Below are 24,278 nucleotides of genomic sequence, written 5' to 3'. Positions count from 1 at the left end.
GTAAAATACTGTTTATCAGGGTCTCAAATGCATATCATTCTGAAGGGAAAGCATAGCAGTCCCAAACTTCTCAAAATATTTTCTGTAACATTTTCGTAAAAAGTCTATGTGCAAAAGATGGCACAAAGAAGGTTTTGTTTTCTAAGGCATGTTCAAACATGGGATCTACGGCTCCTCTTTAATGTTTTCTTCGTGTTTCTTTCTGATGTTTGTTTCTTCGTAACAAACCCCACCATTTCTGTTCTTCCCATATTTCATACAAGCTTTATTGTATTAAATATAATCAAAGCAAGGAATGGGGTCAATGACTGGTCATGATTGTTTTCGGAAATTATTGCACAGCTAATTGGCTATTAACATCATTCCCTCGTTAACACGCATCCTGCAGGAGGAAGGAGCTCTTGAAGGTATCGAAGGCACTGAACTTGCTCTGTTTCAAACATTCCTCACACATCCACATCTGCCATTGCTCTCTGCAGGGGATCCACAGCCCAGTAGTCGTCATCCCAGCCCAGGAACCAGCCGGAGAAGGTGGGAGGCTCGAAGCCCTGTTTGACGATGGTCACCGGGGTCCTCTTGTCCCGCGTGGAGGGGTCTGTGTCAATGTAGCGCTTGGCTGGGGACACAGGGAGGGGATCTCACTGAGCACCAGGCCTGCAGAGCAGCAGCTAAACTGGGGCTAAATGGCTGCCAGAGGCAGCTTCATGTTCACCATAATACCCACTGAAAGTTTGTACCCTATGGTTTTAGCTATGCCTATCAGAATATAAATTGCATGAATCATGCTCACACAGTGGGAAAATGAGAAAGGGATAGTTCAGAGAGGAAAATGTGACATTACCAGACTTCAGCGCCTCAGTCTTTTCTTCTTCTTGGGCATCTTTCCCAATCCATACAAAGACCTAAAGATAAAAATATTAATTACTTCAGCAACAATCATTCTCTTCATGAAGGGATAATTTAGATGAAGCCTCAGTGAACAGAGTGTGACACAAACCAGAAAATCCTTCTGTTGGTGTGACTGGGTTGTTGACCAACATGATCAAAGGTCTATTGGTCAGTAATGAGAAGATTTTTGCCTGCATTTTATCTTCATGAACTGTAGACCCTTGAACAAATTCTACACTAGCTTCACATCAGGGGAAAATAGCAGATGTTAGAACATTTTTCTATAAAACATCAAAGTTCATCTCTTGAGTTGCCTGTGGCTGATGTGTGCTGGATCTGTAATACAACAGCACCTCTGGCTGTTGTTGTGGTTCAGGTCTCAATCCAGAGCAAATCTGTGCCTATTCTTTTCTCATCTTGTCCCCCTGTAAACGTGACATACCTGATCCCATGTGTCCAGGAGCATCACATCATCTGTGGCAAGGTCATCCTGAGTCAGATCTCCAGGAACTTCTTCAATCTGGAAAACAGAGGGCTAAGATGAGCACAGGTTTCAGGCATCACTTTATCTGTACAGGACAAATCACACAAAGATCAGGTGTAACTGCTGGTGGAGGGGCTCAGAGCAGCTGGGCCTGAGCTGTTCCAGGCCTGTCAGGTGGATGCTGAATGAATCCCCCCAGACACTCACGGTGAAGCGCCCGCTCTTGTTGGAGCACGCGAAGAGACGCGGGGGGTGAGTGTCCATCTTCTTGTCCTTGAGGCGGGGCGAGGTGCGGTACGGAGCTTTGCCACCCAAGGCTGCCCAGAAATTGTCTGGAAAACAGAGAGAGAGACTGATGCTTCTCCTGTTCATGGAACCCACACCAGGGTTATGGTTTGGGCTGGACTTGAAGCATTCTTCTGGGCCAGTAAGTCCCAATGGCCTGTAGACATATATGAGAGTTCTGTTAAACGAAAAGAGCCCAGAGAAGCTCCTCTTGCCCATGTCCACATTTTCTTGTTCTGGGAGACAAAATATCCATTAAATAATTGCTGAGGATGTGCAGCTACACAGAAATGATCACAGACTCCACTGTGACCCTCTCACCTGGCTCTTTTCCCTCAGCAACTTGGACTGGGCGAGCTCCCAGTATCTTCAGCAGCTCCTGTGCTCCTGATTTCTCAGCGTTGCTGGCTCCTTGGCCAACCCACAGGTAGGCAGCAGAGGGAGTTTTCAGGACAAAGGCATCATTGGAGTTCAGCTGACTGGCTGTAGGATCCAGCTGAAAAGAAGGAACACTGCAGGTGTCAGATGTAACCATCCTCTACTTCAAAATCAAACCAGAACCTACAGTTGAATAAACTGCAAACAAGATTTTCCATATGAGCATGTAAGGCTGTCAGATGTGTTGTCCCTGTATCCAAGTGATGAGTTAAGGTTTTCCACTGGGGAAGAGTAACTGTTTTGGTGTGTGATTACAGCTATACATGACCTATAGCAGGAATGCCTGGCTGTCACTGTGCTAGTCCTGGTGGTTATGGCAAGAGATTTAGGAACTCACCAGGGAGCCCATGGCAGAGCAGTCCCTGCTGCCAACACTGATCAATCAGTAACACCAACTCCTCTGTGTCAACAAGGACAAGCCTCTTGAAGCTGGAAATTTGGGAAGTTCCTGCAGCCATAAACCACTGCCCTCTCCTGACTAGCGCTGTTGCACAGAGGCATTTGTGAGCGTTTTCTCTCAGAGCAGTGGGGCTCTGAACCCGTGTCCTGGCCCAAGCTCCTCTTCCATACAGGGAGCTGAACTCTTCAGTGGTCATGTTCCCATGGTGGGCTGTACACACAGCACCAAGGCTGACTCTCCCTCCACGTACCTCCACTGCTCTGGTGGCTCCAGAGGTGCTGGAGCGGACCTGGAACAGCCGCGTTGCTGCAGGTGCAGTCTGGCCTCCTTCCCTCGAGGTTCCACCCTTGTAAACAACCAAGGGCTTTCCACCAAACATGCTCATCAGGTGAGGGGGCTCTTTCCCTTGAATTACTCGTTTCTGAAGAAAAAGGAACTTGCTGTCAGTTTTGAGGAGCACAAGACTAACCAGAAATGGCTTTTACAACCCTCTGTCGAGCCAGAATATTCACAGAGCACCCAGCTGGGCCAGGTGTTTAATACATATATATTCTTTATTCTCCCAGTGTTGGGGTTGGTTTCTGCTGGGTCTCTTTACCTGCACGGGGCTGCCTCCCAGCTCCTCATCCAGCTGCACTGTGAGGAATGCAGAGGTCGCAATCTCATCCTGCGTGGAGTCAGCGCCCTGCCTGGAGAACAAGGCCAAATCTCAGCTTTATTCTCAGCCTTTCCCCACACACACACATCTTACAGAGATCAAGAGGAGGTAAGGAAACCCTGTGTTACAGAATCTCTGCAGCACTTCATTCAACACAAAGGAGAAACTCCTTATCCTCTGTTGTAGCACAGTGAGTACAGGGGGAGATAAGAACCTTTCCTAGATAAGCAGAACTCTCCTAGATAAGCAGAGCTTGATCCAAAGAAGGGAATAATAACCAGTGTGGGGAAGATGGAAACAAAAAAACCCTCACACAGTAATTCCCTCCATTGTTCCACTTCAAATGAACATCCCAGACCTCTCGTATTGTTTTACTTGCAAGGGAAAGTTATCCAGGGTGAGACTTTATCCCCCAGAGACCCTCTGAAAGCGGGAACCAGCAGTGATGGATTTTCTGAGGGGACTCGCAGCCCCAGCGTTCCCTGACTCGCTCCGGGACAAGTCCCGTACCAGGTGTAAATGATCTGTCCCCGCTTCCCGTCGTGTTGATAATCGTACAGGATGATGTAGCTGTCCCCGCCGTAGAACTGCCCGTACGTGGCGGGGTCCACCGGCACCTTCTCGGAGCCTTCTATTCTCCAGATCTGGTGGGAGAGGATGAGAGGCGCTGCAGGATGCTCCCATTGCCCGCAGTGCGCAGAGCCCGCATCCCCGGCGGAGCTGCCGCGCCCTCTGCCGGGCCTGGCACGACAATCCCCATCCGCTCCTGAGCCAGGGCCAGCGGAGCCATGAGACTCCTCAGGGCTTTCTTAAACACCCAAACCTCGGCCGGGACCGCACTGGCCTTCTGGACACTCCCCAGCCCCGTCAAGCCCAACTCCACCCCTGTTCTGTGCTCAAAGTCATGAACGCAGGTGCTCCAAGACATTCACACGTGTGATGGCAACAGGGAGAATAACCAGCAGGAGGAGGAATAAAGCCATGTCCACAGTGCTGGGAAATCGTGGGGTCATAATCAACCCCACTTTTCTGCAGGGCTTTCAAGTCCCTGCTGATATTTCTGGTGTCAGAAATTCCCCCAGTAGCTACAAGACCTCAGTGTTGACGGCTCTCTGGCCTCCATTTGTCTTGCTGCACTTGCAGAAATGCCATCAAGTAGCAAAGAAAAGTTTGGAAACCTTCCCAGAGGGATTGTGCCACCACTGACCTGTTTCTTGCCAGAGCCATCATCCTCCATGCCGTGCTGGGCAGCCATGGCCTTGGAGCTGTGCAGGGTGGCTGCATCGAAAGGGACCTGCTCAATCTTGGCAACGTGGCCAGAAACATGAGGCTGCCCCAGCCCTTCTGTCTGGTCCTTGTCCCGCCAGTTCTTGAAGAATTGCTTGAACAAAGGTGTCTCACCACTCTCAGGAAGGACTTGGATCTGAAAGGAATGAGCCTTTAGAACCATGTCCAGGTTTACCTACTCCTCTTTTTCACTCCTAGAAGAAGTCATGGGAAAGGTAAAAGCGTATCTGAGAGAAAGAAACTTTAACTACGAGCTGTTCTGGGGCAAATGCTGCTTTAATCCAGGAGCAGCACTGCAGAATCTCCCCAAACAGAGCAGATCTCCCACAACAGGACTACTTGAAAGGCCAACAGGGACACCTGAGCCATCGTCCTCCGCAATCCCTGGCCCATGCGGCAGAAAAGTGACCCCAGAGCTTGGGGCTGCCATAGATCCTTACCTGGGTGTGTTTGGGATAACCCATCTTGTCAATGAACTCTGAGGCTGTTTTCAACGCTGCCTTCTTCTCTTCAGAGTTGGCACCTTTACCTTTAATGAAAATAGAGAGAAAGGGGGTCAGGTTTTTTACCCACAGAAGAAACTGTCCCAGGTACCTTTTGCAAGAGCAGAAGGACTCAGCCTTCCAGATAAATGATGCCAAATAACAAACGACCATTGCTTGATCTCTTTTGTGCCTGTTGTGATGGCTGAGAGAGAACAACTGCCTTTCTGTTTATGATATTAATTCTTTTCTCCCTGGTTCTCTCAGGTACCTTTCCAAACAAAGATCTTTCCATCTGTGCCATGGTCCAGGATGAAGCAGTCGTCTGTACTCAGGGCTGCCTGGGAGAAGGGGTTCTCATCTGCCACCAGGGACACTGCCATGTTCCCAGCCCCATTGGAGACCTGTGACAACACAGCACAGAGGTCACATAAGTCACCCTCTGCTCCCTCCTGCTCCATGGCCATAGCTCAAAACTCAGGGAGGGAAGGGAAATCCATTTGATTGCACTGGCTGCTGCAGGCACTATTGTTTTCAAACAGGATACCTCTGACACAGCAACAGTATGGCAAAAACATAACACTTCCAAGATTTCAAGTACTTCTAGCAAAGCATATACTGCTGGGACCAAAGAGAGATTGGTCCAAAATGGAAAATATCCTCAGTGCAAAGGAAATATCTTCCAAAGCAAACTAACTGCACACAGGGACTGGAGGGTAACTGGGAACAGCCTCCCTGTATAAAGCAGGATTAAAAATCTGAGTTCCTCTACTGACTAATGCATAAGGTGCCACATAACAAACCATCTTAGCAGATATTCATCCCATGAATACCAGAGGCTGCTTGGAGAAGACTCCCCCCAAAAGCTCTTGGACACTCTCCTCCACTCACACAGCTGATGGCAAGTGGCACCGTCCAAGTCACGGCTTCATCTGGGTGTTGAAAGGGGCAGGTCCTGCTTCTCAGGCTCACTATTTCTAGTTCTTTCCTGTCACCTTCCTAACACAATGCCTGACAGCACAGAGGAAAACTCCCTTTTTCCCTCATTTGTTTCACACTCCATTTTTCTCTTAAAAATCCCTGGAAGTCCCACCTGTCTCACTGCAGTCATAAGTGGTGACAAACACAACAGAAAGTGTTTTGCATGGACATGCAGTGTAAGCAGCCAAGGTTCATACATAAAACTTGTTAAGAAGCAGAGTTAGGCAGAACTGAGACTCAGAGCAGCTCAGCTCCTCTCTGCTATTGCACCTCCATCTAATTTCACCCAGATCACTCCGTTCTCCCCAGAGTTATGTCAGGGTTCCTCGCTACCTTGTAGAGCTTAGCCAGCTTCCTGTTGGCTGTGTCGGTTTTGGTCTCATCAGAAGCTCCTTCTGGCAAACTGGGCTTTGGTCCCAGGACCTGTGAGGGAGAGAGAAACCATTACCAGCCAGTCCAAGAGGATCTTCCTCCCCAGGTGCTCCAGTCAAGAGAATGAGTAGAAGAGAACTCCAGATCAATCATGTAAATTCCCTCTGATGTCCCAGCAGGGCAGAGGACCAGGTCTGCACTGAGCTCTGTGTTTATACCACACACACCACCTTTCCCCCACACCACACTTCCCACTCCAGCACTGATAAATGGACAAAGGGAATAACCTGGAGCATTTCCTCACGCTCAGATCCTTCCTCTGACACGTAGACCTTGGCGCGCCCGTTGCGCTCGTTGTCCCGGATCCCCTTGGCCAGCACCGTGGCCTTGAGCCGCTCCTGGCGATTGCTCTTGGAGCCACACCATTGGAAAATGTTCTGGGGGAAGGAGAAAGTTGTGTTCAGAGCATGACAACACCTCTCTAGATGAGACAGGACTCAGCTGGGACTGAACTACGTCAGTGCTTCAGGATGCTCAGCACTGAGATGGCTTCAGCAGAGAGGGGAGGAAAACCTTACGTGAAGTGTCAGACACATCCTGCCCCCTGAATTCTGCCACACCTGCCTCTGACGTGGTACTCACACTGCCCAGGTCCAGGATGAAACAGTCCCCTGTGTTGAAGCTGTCCCAGCTCACAGGAACCTCTGTGGCCCGGACTGTTCGCCTGCCTTTGACCTGCAGCAGCCTCTGCACAGTGACCTCGTTGGGAACCACGTGCCTGAAGCCAGAAGCCACACCACCAGCCTGGGGGGAAACACAGGAGCAAGGATTCACACCAGGACTGAGGAGAAGAGTATATTCCCATGTGTATAACATGTCCTGCCTATCAGAAATTATCCCAAGCTCAGGATTCACTTTCTCTGCTGATAGACACTGGGAATTATTTATCAATGCAGGCAACAGGACCCATGTCAGTTACCTTCAAAAAAAGCACAACCAAGTTTAAATGGATGAAAGTAACAACAAATGAGTGGGAGATAAACAAAAAGGAAAGTCTCAGACATGAAGAAATGTGAGCACTTTGCAAGCATGTGACCTGATATCAGTTTGCTTGTGCCTTTGGATTCCTAACAGACACAACTGCTTGACTGTATGTTTTCACTTCTATCCCACTTTGTTATGATGGCAGGGAGGAGTAACTCCCACTACTGTTCATCTCCTTTACCAAAACATTGCACATGCTGGGAGGGTGGGCTAAGCACAGAGACTACAAGGTCAAACTTATGCAAGTGGGGAGAAATCAAATCTCCTGGGTGGGTGTTTCCCATTAACTTTGCTGCTTCTTAAATTCATTCCAGGTGCCTTGGGACTGTTCTTTCCTCTGCCTCTTGAAGAAAAACAAAACCTTGATTCCTAAAATTTTCTGGGGCTTTCCTTGTGTATTATTAATTCAGCCAAATCTCTCCCACTGGGATCTGCTGTTCTCCACCCTGTGCAGTTCCAACTCATCAAAAACATCTGGCTGAGAATGGGTTTTAAGCAATTGGAAAAAGGGCAATTCTCACTCCCCTGGGAATTGGGCAGGATGCCATTTCTTACAGACTCGATGCAGTTGTCACCCACCTTATATTTGATGCCAGATTTGAAGTAGCCCAGGAAGGTGGGGGACTCGTGGCCCTGCACCTCGCGGTGCTGCACAGCCTTTCCCTGCAGGTGCTCGTCCATCTGCACAGTGAAGATGGCAGCAGCCCCACGCTCATCCTGAGAGCTTTCATCACCTGAAACATGGAGAGAGACACTGGCAGGGTCTGTCTCTGCATTCAACTGTGCAAACACACGGGGAGAAAGCAGATTTAACTGGGATTTGTCAAAGAGCCTGGGGTTTGCAGGCTCTGGGGACAGCCTTGGCACAGTACTCTGACATGGACTGCAGAGGGCAGTTAGGAGAGGGAAAAATTCCATTCCCTGATCAGGAGGAACACAACTGATCTCTCTCCTTTCAGGCAGAAAGGATTTCAGCCAGACCTTCCACCTGAGATCTTGTCTTCCCTGTGAACCTCTGCAGAACAGGGACTTACCTGTCCTACAGCCCAGGAAAAGCTGGTTTTAGGATCAGAGGTGGCTGTAGTCTCTATTGCAGAGACCATGCAAATATTTGCCATGAGTAGGGCTATTTACACCCAGAACTGCATTCTCCCTGAGCTGCTTTTTATTTCCTTGGGTAGCATTTAATGGTTGGAGCAGAGAGGCTCAGGGGTCACTGTGGGCTCCCAGCTCTGCAGGGACACTCCCAGCACTCACCCAACCAGAAGTGCAGGTCGTACTGGAGGTTCCCGCTGCGCTGCTTGATGGTGTTCAGCACCAGGTAGGAATCTCCAGTGAAGAAGTCTCCATACAGGTTCTTTGGCACTGGGACCAAATCAAATTTCTCGACCCTCCAGATCTGAAGGCCGGGTTCCTTCCCAGCCTTCAAGAACTCTGCGTGTTCCACCATGCTGACAGGCTGGGGGTGAGACAGAGGATGCTGTTCAGTGGGCAGGACACAAGGAAGTATTTAAATTAAATTGCTTCTCATCTCTTAACTTCTTGTGCCAGGCAAAAAGTAGAAAGTTTCCTTTTTTCTCTTGCACTGAGTTTTGAAGGGGTGAAAAACATAAGGATGTGTGTGGAAAGAATCTCTCCATTGATCACTGTTAATTTTCACTTCCAATCACCTCAACTTCCTGGTTTATTCCTGGTTTATCCTCTTCTAAACTCTATTGTCTCTCACTCTGGATTTTAATCTCTGTATTTTCCTTACTAATTTATAACTTTTCAGTATGTCACACAAGTGAAGCTTGACATTCCCAGGCTGCCAGAAAGAAACCCCTTTTAAGTCCACATATACATCCTGCACAAACATGACTTGCAGGTTTTCAAAAACCAAATGGAAAATGCTGTGAATATCATTGAATATTTAGGTAATTAACAGGTTTCTTAAAGCTCTTCTGTTCTGACCTTTTAACTGCTCCCTCGTAGGAATTACATTAATTTACACAACATCCCGTCCTAAGGACATTGCAATTTTGGTTTAATATGTTTATTGCCATACTTATGCAATATATCAACACGGTGCAATATCCTTTTTCTTAAACAAACACAATGAACACTTTTCTCTCTTATAAAATAATTCACTTTGGTACTTCTGAAAGGAAAGAAAACTGATGTATTGGCAAAGAGGTCTATCCATTGATCACATCATGCCTTTGAGTGCTATCAGGTCACAGGGAAGAAAACATTACAATATTACGTTAGAAGCATTCAGTACTTTGACAAAGAAGATGGTTCACAGCAGCTGATGGACAAAAGTAAAATATGCTCAGTTTTCAAGGCAGAAACAAAGAATGTTACAAACTAGAAAGCAAAACAGCAAGTTAGTTATCACAGTGATTCCTAAGCTGAAATCAGACATCAAAGATGGAAAAGAATGAACTTTATGAATGAACTTTATCATCATGGTTCCAGCCCGAATCCTCCCAAATTCCCACTAAAAACCAGACAAAACCCTGACAAAGAGTTAAAGAAGAGGGACTCCTGTAGGTAGCTGGAAGCAGCAGTTTTTCAGTGTTTAGCTGTGATGTTCATCACTTACCACAGCTGAAAGCACAACAGCTGCTGTAAGAACACATCCGAGCCCTGCCACAGACATGGAGCTGACACAGTTCAGCTTCAGAGCCATTGTGCAGAAAATGGTGAGGAAAAGATAATTGAAGTCCTTTCTGCCCATTTCTAGGAGCAAATGGGCTTCTCCCTTCTCGTGCAGAGCTGTGGGGAGTCCCAGCTCCCTGCTCCTCTGGCTGCTGGGGAAGATGAAGAGCAGAAGCCAATCTTTTATCGGGACAAACACACCCAGCCCCTCGGCAGCACAGGGGCGGAACGCGTCTGTGCAAACAATCCTGCTGGAACCCCAGAGCCTCTCCAGCCTCTCCCGGAGCCCAGCAGGCACTCACTCCACACAATGTGCGATCCATTACCGACAGCGAGCCAGGGGCACACCGGCCAAACCTCCCCTCACAGCGAGGGATTAAGAGACATCAGCAACAGAGGCAATTTTGTCAGCTGAGAGCTGGAAAGGCGATGAGATGCAGAGGAACAGCACGGCGGCTCCAGCTGGCAGTGGATGCAGGGAAAGAGACTTTGGAGAAGATAAGGATTCAAGTGAGCATCCTGAGGATGGGGGAATGCAGCCTCAGCTCCCTGGACTTGTCAGAGGAGCAGAGTTCAGCCCGTGCTTTGCACCTGAAAGAGCCTCCACACTCTGTCACCAGCTGTCACCGACAGCTCGGGAGGGTTTGGGGATGCACTGATGGATTTCAGCTCCCGGGTTCACAACAGAGCATTCACAGTCTGGTAGGTGACAGAACAAAAGCTCATTCAGTAATTCAATAATTGCACAATCAAATATTTCTGAGGGTGCAGCAACACCCTGTGACAGGAACACAACAGCCATCAAACCTACTCGGCCCGAAGGAATTACAACAGGGCTGATTGTAGCACCCCAACAATCTGCCACCAATAAAGAGATTATTCTTCCAACTGTCTCACACTGCAACAAGTTCATCCATCACATTTTCCAAGTGCTGGCAGCGAGTGAACTGTGTGGGAACCTTTCCCTGTGGCCCTCAGGAAAGGAGCAGCCACACAATGTGGAGTTGTGCTGCTGGGCACTTTTGCTCTCAACACACCCAGGGGAGAATTCCTGACAGGCTGAGCTTCCCACGGTCAGAATCTCTCAAAAGATTCTTAAATAAAGGGCCAGACCCTCCACCCATAAAACTCCACAACAAAACTTCCACGAAGGAAAGAGGAGGCCCTGCTTTGTGCTTTCCCCACTCTTCATGAGGATATTTTCATTCCCTCTCTCCCAAGAACACTCAGCTGCTCTCCTGTCCAAGCTGATGCATTTTAATTTGAAATGTCACCTTGGCAATGTACCTTTGAAAATTTCACTGGAAAGTCTCAAACTGAAACAGACAATAAAAACAATGTGCTAGTCCTGCTGGTATTTCTGATCTCTGTGAAGGAAGTTCAGAGTGTCAGAGGTCTAAGTCTCAGTGAAAAACATGCTGGAACCTTGACTCTGAGGAAGGCAGCTGTGAAAAGCTTTGGCAGCTGCAGCAAACCCAAACCAAAATGACTGGGTTGCATAACATTAGAAAGAGATGGGTCATTCCCAAATGGAAAAATACTCTGGACTTTTTATTACTAAATTAAATACCTGTTTAGTGCCACCACTGGGCAAACCTCACAGACTGAAGGCACAAAGACCCAGGATAATCTTCTTTATTAACATCCCACTGTAGGATATTGTAATCTGTGGATATATGCAGATACAGTATTCTTGAAAAACCATTTATTTAGTCTTCTAATTAATTGGGCATTTTGTAAGTCCAAGCTTGCATTGCCAATGAGCTGTAATATGTAAATACAGGCAAAAAATGGAAAGAGGGCTACAGTGCTAAAGTGTTCTTTCATAAAATTCATTAATCTCAGCCATTCCTGGAGGAAATAGGTATAAATCTACCCCAACAGCTGGTTTGAGTTATCACTGCTGGCAGTAGGTGTTGCATTGTTAAATCAAGCCCCAGAAATGTTTGCTCTGGACATTGTTGTGAGGGCATTTGCCAGCTGAGATCACCAGGGCCCTGCTGAAAAGGGTGTCCTGATGGAGACATGGAAAACAGGCACTTTTCAAGCTGCTGTTAATAAAAGTGTCCAGCTTGGTCCCAGAAAGGGTGCTGTGCACAGCCAATGTCTTATGCAAAGGAAAGCTGTTTAAAGAAAACATGGAAAGGGTTTGGAACACAGGATTTCAGTACAGATGGATCAGCTAAATGACACTTGGCTGCACAGTGATGAAAACAAGAACTCAGGAAAATTCATCCAATGATTTGAGCAACCATTGGAAGACAACAAGTTCATTATGGTCTCCAGATGTGCAGTGACAGCAGCAGGACAGGCTAGCCCAGGAATGGCCTGGGATGGAGTCTGGCCTGCAGGAACAATCCCAGGGATTTGCTCTGGGCACCCGACACGGAAGGCGACACTCGGCGCACACTGATCAAAGTCTGTGTCTGTCACACAGACCAGTGGAGCTCCAGGGAAGTGTGGAATGATCTCCCACAGGCTGGAAGCTGTTTGCTTCAGGGGGAAGGCCAGAAAAGGCCCCAGTCCCTGTGCCCAATCCTGAGCCTGCTGTGCATCCTCCCAGTGCTGCTGCAGCTTCCACCACTTCCAACCTCAGCTCCTGTCTCTCCTGCTATCCAACCCAAACCACCTTTCCTGCTTCCACCCTGCAGCTTGGAACAAACAGCTCTTTGCCTCCCTCCCAAAATTCTGCATTTTCGCTCTGCACACTCATCCCTGTGGTCCTGCCTCATCTGTCACAGTCACCTCTGCCCTCAGGGACTGACACCAGCAGCGCTTCTGTTTGTCTTCACTCTCCTCTCACTTTCTGCCAAGGAGCTGCCCAGTTCTGCACTGCCCAGCACCAATGTCCTGCTCCCTTCAGGAAAAACCTGTGGACACTGAGCCTGGAATCTCTTACTCTACCTCTTCACACTGCAAAATCCATTTCAGGGAATAATTAATGTGTGGTTCCTCCACATCAAATACACTCTCACATCTTCACACCTACCAACATCTAAAGCTTAATGATGCAGCTAAAGTAAATTTCTACAAGATAATATCATCCAATACTCACAGCAGAGAAAGAAAATCTTTATTTTATTCACTGCCCACTAACAAGAGAAAAATGAGCACAACTTTTTTTGTGAGGCTTGGTTAACTTATAATAATTTGTGAAAATTCATACCTGAATATACCCACAAATATATTCAGGACTTACCTGCACAGGGCTGCTCAGGAAAGCCTAGCTGAGTTAAATGAGACAGAAACAGGGGTAGCCCACATCTCTATGTGGTTGTGCTCATTTGCAGCTCCGGCGTCGCCTCATGATGGCATCAGATAATTTGTCTAAATTTGCTGCATAAACAAAACCCCCACAGGAAGGGCTGCAGCCAGCACAGCATTTCACCACAGAGCATCCAAACCACCTGCTGCTCACTGCTGGACCAATTCCTGCCCTTCCACATGGCAAAGGCTGTACTTTTGATTTGAATGGATGACACTTGCAGAACATCAAAATAACTTGCAAATACAGACTGAGTTTGTTAAATATGAGGAGAACAGTAAATCTGAGTAGAGTTTGTATCCACACTACAGTCATGCTGCAAAAATGCCCCTTGTGCACCAATCCTTGTTGTACCTTGGGGGCAAACATTTGCATTTCCACCCAACTAACTCTCTTTTTCTTTTTATTTATTTGCCAAACATTGCCTGGAGAATATGCACTGCTCCAAATAAATATCAATATCTGTCCTCAAAAAAGAAAGCCTCCCTTATCTCACAGCATTCCAGACCACCTATACCAAGTGCCAGAAGAGGTAAATTACAGCTGTATTTCTGCTGCAACAACAGGAGAACCCTAAATCCTTGTTTTGCAAGAAGCACAGGGGTATAATCCTCCTGGCACGATCAGTCTGAGGAAATCTACAAGTTGTACTTGCCACAGTAACACCCCAGGGCAAGAGCTGCATTCCTCAGGTCTGAAACAGCAACACTGAAGAGATCACATGAAAAAAAACACCCAATAAAGTTATTTCATATATTGCTTGTTTCAGGTTCTGCTCCTTGTGCACTTTGAACACATTCGACACTGTCTGACTACCCACACAGCCATTTCTTTATTCTCTGATCTGTTGCTGCCCCATAAAAACTCTGATGAATTTACAAAGCTTGTGAAAGCGAGCAGCACAGGATCAATTGAATTCTGACAATCCAAAACTCAGGACTTGGTGTTGCTGAACACGAAGAAAGCTCAGCACAGGATCCACAGTGATGACAGCACACCCTGAAAATCGAAATATTTGTTTATTCCTTCAGCTTCCCTGCCAAAGCAGTATAGAATATCAATAATTCTTCAGCAAACCATTGAAAATAACTCTGGCAGAACTTCAGCTTTGTTACCAAGGGGACAGGCATTGAAAAATATCTAAAGTGATGGATTAGCTCAGTTTTCAGTCTCCAGACAGCCCTAAATTCATATATACACAAAATTAAACCTAACCCCTTTTCTTCCATCCCTTGAAGAAGCCAGTAAAGAAAGATTATTTGGGATAAGAAAAAACTGGCATGAGAGAGCCTCCCCCTTCCCAGCCATGGTGACTCCATAAACTTATTTCAGCTCCCTTTATGAGGAGCAGCAGCTAATGGCATTCCCTGCAGCTACATCTTAATAGAAAAGCCACAAATCCAAGAAAAATTCAAACTGAGTTGCCTAACTCAGATCAAGAGTCCAGGACACCAAGTCCAGCATTAGCTGTGCAACTGGCAAGTGGGTTTTCTGCATTTGTTAAGATTCCTACTAAACCACTTGAGCAAGTTAGAAGGCCCAGAAGATTTGAGTATTGTTTATTTTTTCCAGCTGTTTGTCTGCACTATGAGTCACATCAGCTCTATTCTGGGCTCTGTACCTTTTGAATACAGCCCACTTAGTAAACACAGAGCTGCCAGCCCATTCTCCCCAGGCAGAAAACTTCAACACAAAAACCTGAGTTTCCTCTCAGTTGCAGTGATGTAAATTGGGGAGAATATTACTTCCACAGGAGAAAGCTTTGGAGATTAGAGAGATCTGCCATCTGAAACACACCCAGGGAAATCTGCTGATACAATCAGCTGGTTCAGAGCCCTGCCTTGAGCATAAGTGAGAGCTGAATCATGCACTTAAACACAGCACAGGGAAAGCTGGAAACCACCGACTACTTTCTTTCACTGGGGAGCAAAAATAAATCCTGAATTATACTCCAACAGAAATCATTGTTCAGTGCTGAAAAAAATATATTTAAGGAGTGCTTATGTAACACATAAGACATAAACCAGCACATTAAAATATGGCTACCTCCCCAAATGATGTCCCAGAGAGAGAGCTGCTGGTGACAGCCAGAACACATTGAGGGAGGCAGCGAGGACATGCCTGTGGTCAGCTGCAGGGAAATGATACAGATGTTCTTCCTCCAGCCTCCAGGTCCTGCCTGGCCAGGGGAAATTATCTGCAACTTTATGCAAACTCTTCTTCCCCAGAGAACAAGCTGATACATTCCTCTGCAGCACAGAAGTCCTTCAGTCTGTGATCCATAACCCAAAGAGAACAGACCAACACATTACTGCCAGAGAAAGGCTGGAAAGCAGGAGAGATGGCCTAAAGCAAGGCCAAAAGGGAAGCACGGAGCGTGGCCTTGCACCCAAAGCATTTAGGAGTCATTGTTACACGTGGGACAAGGGCAGGAGAGGTACAGGCAGATGTCAGGGTTGAGTGTGAGTAAAAAGCACATAAATAAATTTTGCTGATGCCACAGCAGGTCTGGGCCAGTGGGAGTCCATCAGCTCCTGCTGTCCACATTGGGTCCACACAGAATTCAACTTTCCACATCAAAAACCTCCACAAGACACGAAGCAACTCAGGATTAACAAAAATCAGCTTACTTAATACACATTATAAATAAAGGTGTTTCTAGATCAGAGAAGGAGCAGAACACGAGGCTGAGGGTTCCAGATTCCTGTCACCTGCTGGCAGGGAACAGTCACAGACCTGTGAAAGCTTCCTCCAGTCCTGCCCCAGCACACACAAGTGTCCACACACATCTCCACCAAATCCTCCTTAGGGAGACACGGGACTCCCCTATTCCTTCACAAACACCAGCTTCCAAATAAATCACTGTGGAAAGGGAATTGTCAGAATTCCCCTCTCCATTTGTTCCCAGCTCTCCTGACACAGGCAGGGTGGTCAGGGGGTTTAATGCTGTGGATGAAGATTCAGAGCTCTCACTCAGGCTGTTCCCAGCTCCAGACCCAGCCAGCACAGCCCTGGCAGCAGGAGCATCCCCAGCTCCCATCCCACCGGGCACAGCCACAGGAGAAATGCTGGAAACACACCAAAATCACCCCTTCTTCCTCAGATCTGTGTGATTAATGGGAGAGGGGTTCATTTTGTTCCATTTCATGCAGGACTCAGGCCTTGCTGAGGAGGAACCACAAGGATTGTCAGAGCAGACAGCCCAAAAGAAGGGAAAGTCCTCACGGTGTCAGCGCTCACTGCAGCAGCCTCCGTCCATCCTGAGAGATCCTGGGATGATTCATTTCCTCCAGGGTTAAAGATGCTGTTTTGAATTGTAGCTGTGCTTTTACTGCATGTGGAAACACTAAGTAAAGAACATATTTCTAAACTTTGGGTTTGGACAGTGTCCCACTGCCTGACTGCCCTAATGCAAACTGTTGTTTCTCCCACTCCAGTTGTGCTGGGACCTCAGCTGAGATCGGTTCCAGCTCTCCAGGTTCTCAGTGGGAGGTGAATGAAGAACAAAAAAAGAGAAAAGGAAAGACCAAAACCACAGTCTGTAGTCAGAAAAGAACACTTTAAAACACTTTAAAACAGGCAAAAGGAAAAAACAGATAAATCTTCAGAGTCCACAGCACCTTACCCTTCCATCCAGACATCATCACATCCCAAATTTTCATCACAAAAACCCTCTGGAGCTCGTTCTCCAGAGGGCAGTGTGAGATGCAGAATACAAACCAAATAAAGCCTCCCATGCCAGGGCACCACCAGGCTCCCTGAGGGACCCGGATCCAGCAGGGCCATTCCAAGCTGGCATTTCCAGACATCCCAACACTGCAAAGCACCGCAGAGCTGTTTAACCCATGTCAGAGCTGTATTTAACCTTGCAAATGCATCATTAGTGGATAATCAGAGATAAATACCTGGATGTCCTGCTGAGACAGGCTGCTGTGCCTTTCCTGACTCCTCTGACCACACTTTCCTTCCCCGAGCAGGTGTGAAGTATCGGGCTGACATTTAATGGATATTGTCTGACCCGATTTCATCTCTGATGGGGTTGATCAGTGCTATTAAGAGGCAGCTCCAGCGCCCTGGACCAGCCGTGGATCGGCAGGGTGCACACCCTGACAGACACAGGGAAGTTCCCATCATTTCTGCACCCTGAGGATGCCGAGGCTGGGAACAGCCGGCTGCAGAGCAAACACAGCACCCAGCAGTGCCTGACAGCTGATAAGAGACCTGATCAATCTGCTCTGGCCACTGGTACAACTTGCTATCGGGTGTAGGACACAGTGTAAATATTGAAAATCTGCCAGCGTCTGGGACTTGCTGGGCAGCAGAGATGAGGCAGAGGTAAAATTTCTGAAAATCTCTGAAATCCAGGCCTGGTGCACACACGGTGCTCAGACACTCCCAGCACCGGCTCATTTACCTTTCTGCTCCTCGCTGAAATACCCGAATTAACCTTCAAGTCAGAAATCCCTGATCGAGACACGTCCCGTGTCAAAAGTCACAAGGACGGAGCTGAGGGAAAGTGCCTGAGCGCTTTTCCATTCTCATCTCAGTGCAAACATCTGCTGTGAGCCAGGGCTGAGGCAGCCCTGCTGTGCCCCGGGGCTGTCTCCGCCTGCATTCCCTCCTCCCAACTGCTCTCTGGAGCCTCCTGCAGTAAAACACTTCCCAAACTCCCGGATTTCAGCTCAATCTCTGTGCACTATCCCCACCTAGGGAGCTGGTGTCTGACACAGGAGAAATGGTTCCAGCATGGCTCAGAGCTGAGAGCTCCAGCAAGTTTAGTGCTTTTATGGGAAAAGAATTAATCATCCAGGGCATTTCTTTCCGATTCCCTTAGGCTTCTTAGTGTCTGAAGTGATTAATTAATGATTAAGAGACTGAAAAGACACACACTTGAACTAATGCTGTGAGAAGCAGAACAAACTGACAGAGGCATAAAGAGCTGCACAACAGCTTCACAAAAAAAGATAACTTGAGGTTTTCTTCCCAATACAAAAATGCATTCTGAAAATGCCTCTGAAAGCCACTGCATAAGACAATCTTTGAGTCTTGAGTGTAAAAAGATCCAAAAGAGTTTAGAAGTGAACGATATATACAATTTTCTTTTCAGCTATAATTGCTAGAAGGGATGCCAAATACCTGGTCCAGAGAACCAGACAATCACTAACAACAGAAATAATACACAGCTTGGTACAGACAAAATTTTCCAGATCAGAATCTTCTGCCTGTTCAGGAAAAACATTTGATAATAATCAAGCAGAGGCAGAGACACACTCAGAACTTGATTATTCACATGATAATTCCCGAGTGCTGTGGAAGGGAACAGAAAACAAGAGCAGCTGCTTCTCTCTAGACTGGAGTTATTGTACCCAAGCTACTTTGTGTTTAACCATGTTCTGCTTTACTGCAACTGAGCTGCAACACCTGATCACCTCAGCTTAAAGAGCAAAAAAAAGCTTCTTTAGGTCTCCAGGTTCCGAAGCAAAACAGGGAAATAGTTGGTTTTGTGAAGCTGCACATTTCTGTGCAAAATCCTCTTTCCCATGCATGCCACTAACAGCAACACTAATGTCTGGGACTGGATTAAAATGGAAAGTTTGTATTTGTAAGTGAGCTGAAAGCAGATATAAATCCTGAGCACTAAATACGTCACAGGGCTATTTTAAAAACGGTTTGGTTCCCACCAGAATTCTGTAAAACACCCAAGCTACAACAAAAAGTTATTTTATCTGAATATGGGATGGGGGAAAGCACTGGCTCAGTGTGAGTCAGCAGATGAAGCTGCTGCTCCTTGTCCCACAGGAAGGTCCCGAGCCCTTCCCTGGCACAGCGGCTCAGGGGCTCTGCTGCCCACACCACCAACACTGGACGTGGCTGCAGCACTCCCCAAATTCTATAAATCATATCAAAACCAGCACTGGAACACATCAGGCAGCTTTTAGCCAGAGCTGGCAGCGATTCCCCCTGGTAACATTTGCAGAGCCATGAACCTGGGTTTGCAGAGTGCTCCCATCCCTGCTTTGGTGATGAAAGGAACAAATTCACAACGTGTTGGATTTGTGCCTGTAAAATCCAAGTTAAACTAGCAGCAGCAGTAGCATTTCTGCTTTGTCACCCTTTTGACGTTCAGAAGCAGCCGAAGATTGATGGCTGGTTCAATTTCCCCACTGTTTTCCCCATGGCACTGGAATTTCAGGCAGCCAGAGAAAGCCTCCACTCTGCCAAGAGCCGGAGTCATTCCTCCGGGGACACTGCAGGTACTCAGCTCTCACTGAAACTCAGCTGAACTCTCAAACAACCACTGGAAAATCTCTCCCTGCCTTTAAACATGTAACATTTCAGACCCTCACCATCCGCCCATGTGACTAACGAGCTGTAACTAAAATCCCCAGCCTGTGTTCACGCTGAATTCCAGTGAAATCCATGGAGCTGGGTATCCCAGCACTGCAGCGAGGCTGGTGATGGCACAGGTGAGCACTGACACCCCGGGCTGGTGCCTGAGCACAGAGCAGCTCCCATTATCCGCTCTGCAGATGGACACAGCTCAAGCAGAGCCTGAAACCACAGCAAGCCCTGGGCAGGGAGGAGGCGATGCCAGCAGCACCCATCCCACGGAGCAGATGTAAAACGGGGCTGACTTCTGCTTCTCTCTGCTCCTGCACAGGCTAAGCTTCCATCTCCCACCTCTCCCTGGTAGAAACTATGGAATAATCTGTCTCCTGGCCAAGAGAAACCAGTTGCAATAGCCTGTGAGAGACCCGTTCCTCAGTACTCAGGTTTCGCTTCATTTTTCCAGACGGATGTTATAAGGTACTCTGTAAAACAGTTTGAGAAAACCAAAGGAGGAGAGGCATTTAAGGAACCCCCACCCCCTCTGACTCCAGAGCAGGACACTCTGAGCTGAGCCATGCTCTACTCCCACAAAGGAAATAAAGGAATTTATTTATTTTTTTTTTGCCAATAAACTTGCATCATGCAGAGCTGGTAGTGGGAAATGGAAATTGTAATGATCAGTAAGAAAAATAAGAGACTTAAGGGGAAACAATGCTAGTATCATCCTTGTTAGCAAAGTCGGATTTTTTACATCCAAGAGCAAATAACATTCAAAGCAGTTTTATTCCAAGAGGGATCTACTTACTAATGAGGCCTCCTTGAAACAAGTCATCCCCATAACTTTTTTTTTTAAACACTCTTCCTAGGAAACATTTTAAATATGTTTTCAGTGTCTATATTTTTTGAATTTCTATTAAAACAGAGCATTCAAACATTCTTCCCCCAGGCAAAGAACAAAACAAACAAGCCCCCACTGTTCCCATCACCACTGGCTCCGGGCTTGCGGGGGCTCCGGCGGGACGGGAGCGGCAGCGATCCCGCGGAGCCCGGCACAGCCTGGCAGAGGATGCTGCAGGAAACGCCCCGGGACAAACCCGGGACAGGACCCGGGACCCGGGACAGAACCCGGGACAGAACCCGGGACAGGACCCGGGACAGGACCCGGGACAGGACCCTCCCTCCGTCCCTCCGAGTCCCCGTTCCCTCCGGCCGGCCGTGCGGAGAGGAGCCGGGGAAAGCCCCGCAGCCGCTCCCGGCCCTACCTGGTGCTGGCACTCGCTGGCAGAGGCAGCTGCGGGGCCGGGCCGGGCCGGGCAGGGCAGGGCAGAGCTGGGCAGGGCCGGGCCGGGCAGGACCAGGGGCGGAACCCGCGGCTCCCCCGCCTCCACCGCCCGCCCCCCTGGGCGCGGCTGCGGGACCGCGGGGCCCCGGGAGCCCGGCACGGCTCGGCCGGGCACGGCTCCACCGGGCACTGGGCACTGCTGAGCTGGCACCGGTCCCCGCAGCGGTGAGAGGTACCCGTGGGGCACCTGACACCGGGCTGGTACCAGCCCGGGCCCTCGGCCACCCGCGTGTTCCTGCACGGCCAGGCCTCTCCTGCCCTTCGGCTGCCACATCTTCAATTCCAGATGATGTTTTAATGTCTTGTTACATGAATTTCATTGCTTGTTTTAGTAATTTTCATGCGGTTATTGGTGTGCCCACAGCACAGCACACATACAGTCAGAGTGTAGTACAGTCTGCTATGGATGGCTGTCACTAATCAAACACCACTGCAGGACACACTGAGGGAACTGAGGGATGTCCCCATAACCCATCCCGTGGGCTGGGAGCTGTCAGTGTCCGTGCACACCCTGATCCCCAGAGAGGGAGCAGCACTGCAGTGACCTCTTCCTTCCTGCCACCTATTTATAGTCACCCTGTCTCTGGGCCAGCGCTCCAGGCCATTGCCTGTGGATGCACAGATAAGTGCACACACAGGTCTGAGCCACCCAAAGCCCAGTTTTGATGTACAGCTGCAACCTCAGAACATCCTCCTTGCGACACTGAGCGCCCCTGGGCACTGTGTGAGTACAGATCTGGGGAACAAATTGGGATGACACAGTAACAAGTTGTAATTGCTGGTTAGATAACCCATTTAAGCTCCTAAGAAGTTTGGTGTAACAAGAAATTACTTGAATATTGTTAAGCACACACACAAAGAAGACATGGACCTTGTGGCTCATGTGCTTGGGAATATCACACAGAGCACACTCATCCCTCCCGTGGTTGTTGTGTTTGGAGTTTGAGAAAGGAACATGATCCTTAAGAGCAATTTACCAGGAAGCATTTTCAGTGAAACATCGTATGTAATAACACCATGACAGCGAGTCACACATCTCCAAGGGCACTCACAAACAAGAGGAATTTCTAACTTCTTATGTTTTCCATAGAGTTTTTCCTCGACACTCCCAGTGAGTTGTGGTAAATCTAAGACCAGCATGCCACAGACAGCTGCTGTTTTTCTTCTGCTCTCTCCATCATGTAATCAGAGAACTGTTTTGTGTTCTTGAGAGGAGCACTGTACCGAGACAGTGCCACCCTGCAATGGGCTCTCACAAAAACACTTTCTATGCCACCAACAATGCCTCCACTTGCTGCTGGAATTGCGTGGAACAATGATATGGTTATTGATAAAGCCAGTGGTGGGTACTTCTCCTCTGTCATGGCTGTAACTGAAGAAGTTTTTTGTTATGCTTTTGTGTATGAGAACATTATCAAGCAGAATATTTTAGGTAGGCTAAAAACCATCTGCCATTTCGATTCTGAAGTCTGGGAGAACTGTGCATAACCAGGGCAGGAGCAAAGCCTTCATTAAATCAGGAACATCCTTTACAGAGACACTGACACTGCACAGTCACACAGATTCTCTTTCCATAACTCATCGATGTTCTGCATCATGTTCATATCCTATCATGCATTTGTAACATCATCACACAGCTAAACCAAAAATTCTTCACCTGTCCATCAAATATGATTAATGTAAAATGACTTGGCCTTTTAAAAACACTGTGTTCCATTACTTTAAGTACTGTTAAATTGTAATGTTTCCATGGAAATTTTAGGTCCTCATTTCTGCAGTTCAGCTACAGTTGTGCTGTTGAGGGCAGAAAAGTGACTTTGGCACTCTGAACCATCTGAGGGAGTTCCTTTTCAAGAAGCAACCTCTCCGTGCAGAGAGTGAGATGTGGAACCACACAGGATCAGAGCAGAACCAAGAGAGTCTCTTGATGTCAGGAGCCTCAGAAACCGCTGTGATTGATGAGAAGGGTGGAAAGGTTTTTAGGGAGCTTTGTGCTGTGCACTGCAAAGTCCTTCAGCAAGGAAACAGCCTGAAGTGGGGCACAAACCCCTGCAGGTTGCTGTTTCAGCTCCAGAGGTTGCTTTCTGTCCAGAAGCAGCTCTGTGTGGATCAAATCTTGCCTTGTGCAAGATGATTGACTCACAAAGTCTTTCACCACCGTCAGGATCTGGTCTCTGGGCATGTTGTCATGTCAGCCAGGAAACCACAGCCCTTACATGTCTTTGAAAAGCAGATGCTGGTATTTTGCAGGCATTTCTGTTGCTACAATTTGCTTCTGTGCTAAAATACAAGCTACTTATTGAGGACACATCGAAATATGAATACTTGAGGATTATGCTCAAGGCATCAGAGTTGAAAGGTGATCTCCAAAATAAGTCAAATAAAGTCAGTAAAACTCAGATTTATATTTAGTCAGGATAGAAGGAGTCATGGTGAGCACTCACCCCATCAAGTGTGCTCACTGCTATATGTATTTAGAGTATTCCTCAATATTAATGTTGAAATTCCTGTGGAAAGGGATACACTTCCATTCCATGGTGCCATCCCCACAAAATATTGACAGAGAGAATCCAGCTGAGCTGCATCTGCTGACACCAGAATTACCATTGGCCCAAAGGTTCTTCTATCATTAATCAGTTTAATTTGAAGCTTTGAGATTGTAGAAATGCCAGTGGGCTTGGGCTGCCTATTTTACATGAGATGAAGGAACTAAAAAGATAAAGAAGGAACTAAAAAGAAAACTTGACCACAGGAACATTTCTACAGACACCACAAAACTGAAATGGTAAGAGATGAAAGGAGAACTGGGCAACTCAAAAAATAAAATACAAGTAAAGACCAGTTAGTCATCTGTGACCAACCCAGTGTTACGTGATCAACTCCCACAGAAGTGGATTTCAAACTAGTTCCTGAAAAATCCCGTGTTTCTCTCTTCTGTCTCTGTCTAGAGAAACTTGAGCAAAGCCAGAAGATGAAGTTGGGGTTCAGGGGAAGAAGAGAGACGGGCAAGCCTGACTTTTGCTACCTTTTACTGACTCTTTGTGGCCTGGCAGTTTAAATTCTGATAGTCTGGCCAGCTTACTGCTGTTCTCAGGGAAAACAAAGAGTTAAAGATAAAAAATTCCATTCAATCCCATGCTCTTCATGAGTGCTGATGTGTAATTTAATCATATTTAGATTTATTTTCTTACAAGGATGCATTCTAAAGAAGGAAGCAGATACTATAAATCACTCTGTGTAATTTATTTGCAAAGAAGAAAATCCTCAAGCCTTCTATCAACTGCATTAACTCGGAGTCTTTACTTTTCCTGGGGTTTGTGGTACAGAAATAAACCCAAGAACAAGGCTCATGTGACCAGAAAATTTGGAAACCTTTCTC

At 47.4% G+C, this 24,278-nt stretch overlaps 1 protein-coding gene across 3 annotated transcripts; it reads right to left on the bottom strand.

The window, feature by feature from the left end:
- Positions 1-244: 244 nt before the first annotated feature.
- On the bottom strand, positions 245-20,953 carry GSN (gelsolin). 3 transcript variants are annotated; one of them, XM_086858349.1, is made up of 18 exons: positions 20,820-20,922; positions 20,363-20,419; positions 8,577-8,778; positions 7,899-8,053; positions 6,918-7,079; positions 6,563-6,712; positions 6,237-6,326; positions 5,194-5,326; positions 4,881-4,969; positions 4,361-4,576; positions 3,664-3,797; positions 3,094-3,184; positions 2,746-2,916; positions 1,979-2,153; positions 1,580-1,704; positions 1,331-1,408; positions 842-902; positions 245-616 (listed from the first exon to the last, which is right to left on the bottom strand). In XM_086858349.1, exons 2-18 carry the CDS (start codon positions 20,393-20,395, stop codon positions 447-449), a joined length of 2,235 nt encoding a protein of 744 aa, XP_086714475.1. In that variant the 5' UTR covers positions 20,396-20,419; positions 20,820-20,922; the 3' UTR covers positions 245-446. The 3 variants fall into 3 exon arrangements, with proteins under 3 accessions (XP_086714475.1, XP_023794119.1, XP_023794117.1); XM_023938351.2 differs by lacking the exon at positions 20,363-20,419 and having other exon boundaries at positions 20,820-20,953; XM_023938349.2 differs by lacking the exons at positions 20,363-20,419; positions 20,820-20,922 and adding an exon at positions 9,907-10,398.
- Positions 20,954-24,278: the final 3,325 nt, after the last annotated feature.

This window comes from Cyanistes caeruleus, chromosome 20 (assembly GCF_971803275.1).
Source record: "Cyanistes caeruleus chromosome 20, bCyaCae1.hap1.1, whole genome shotgun sequence".
In the NCBI taxonomy this organism is placed as follows: domain Eukaryota; kingdom Metazoa; phylum Chordata; class Aves; order Passeriformes; family Paridae; genus Cyanistes; species Cyanistes caeruleus.
This window is presented reverse-complemented; position numbering and strand designations above follow the sequence as displayed.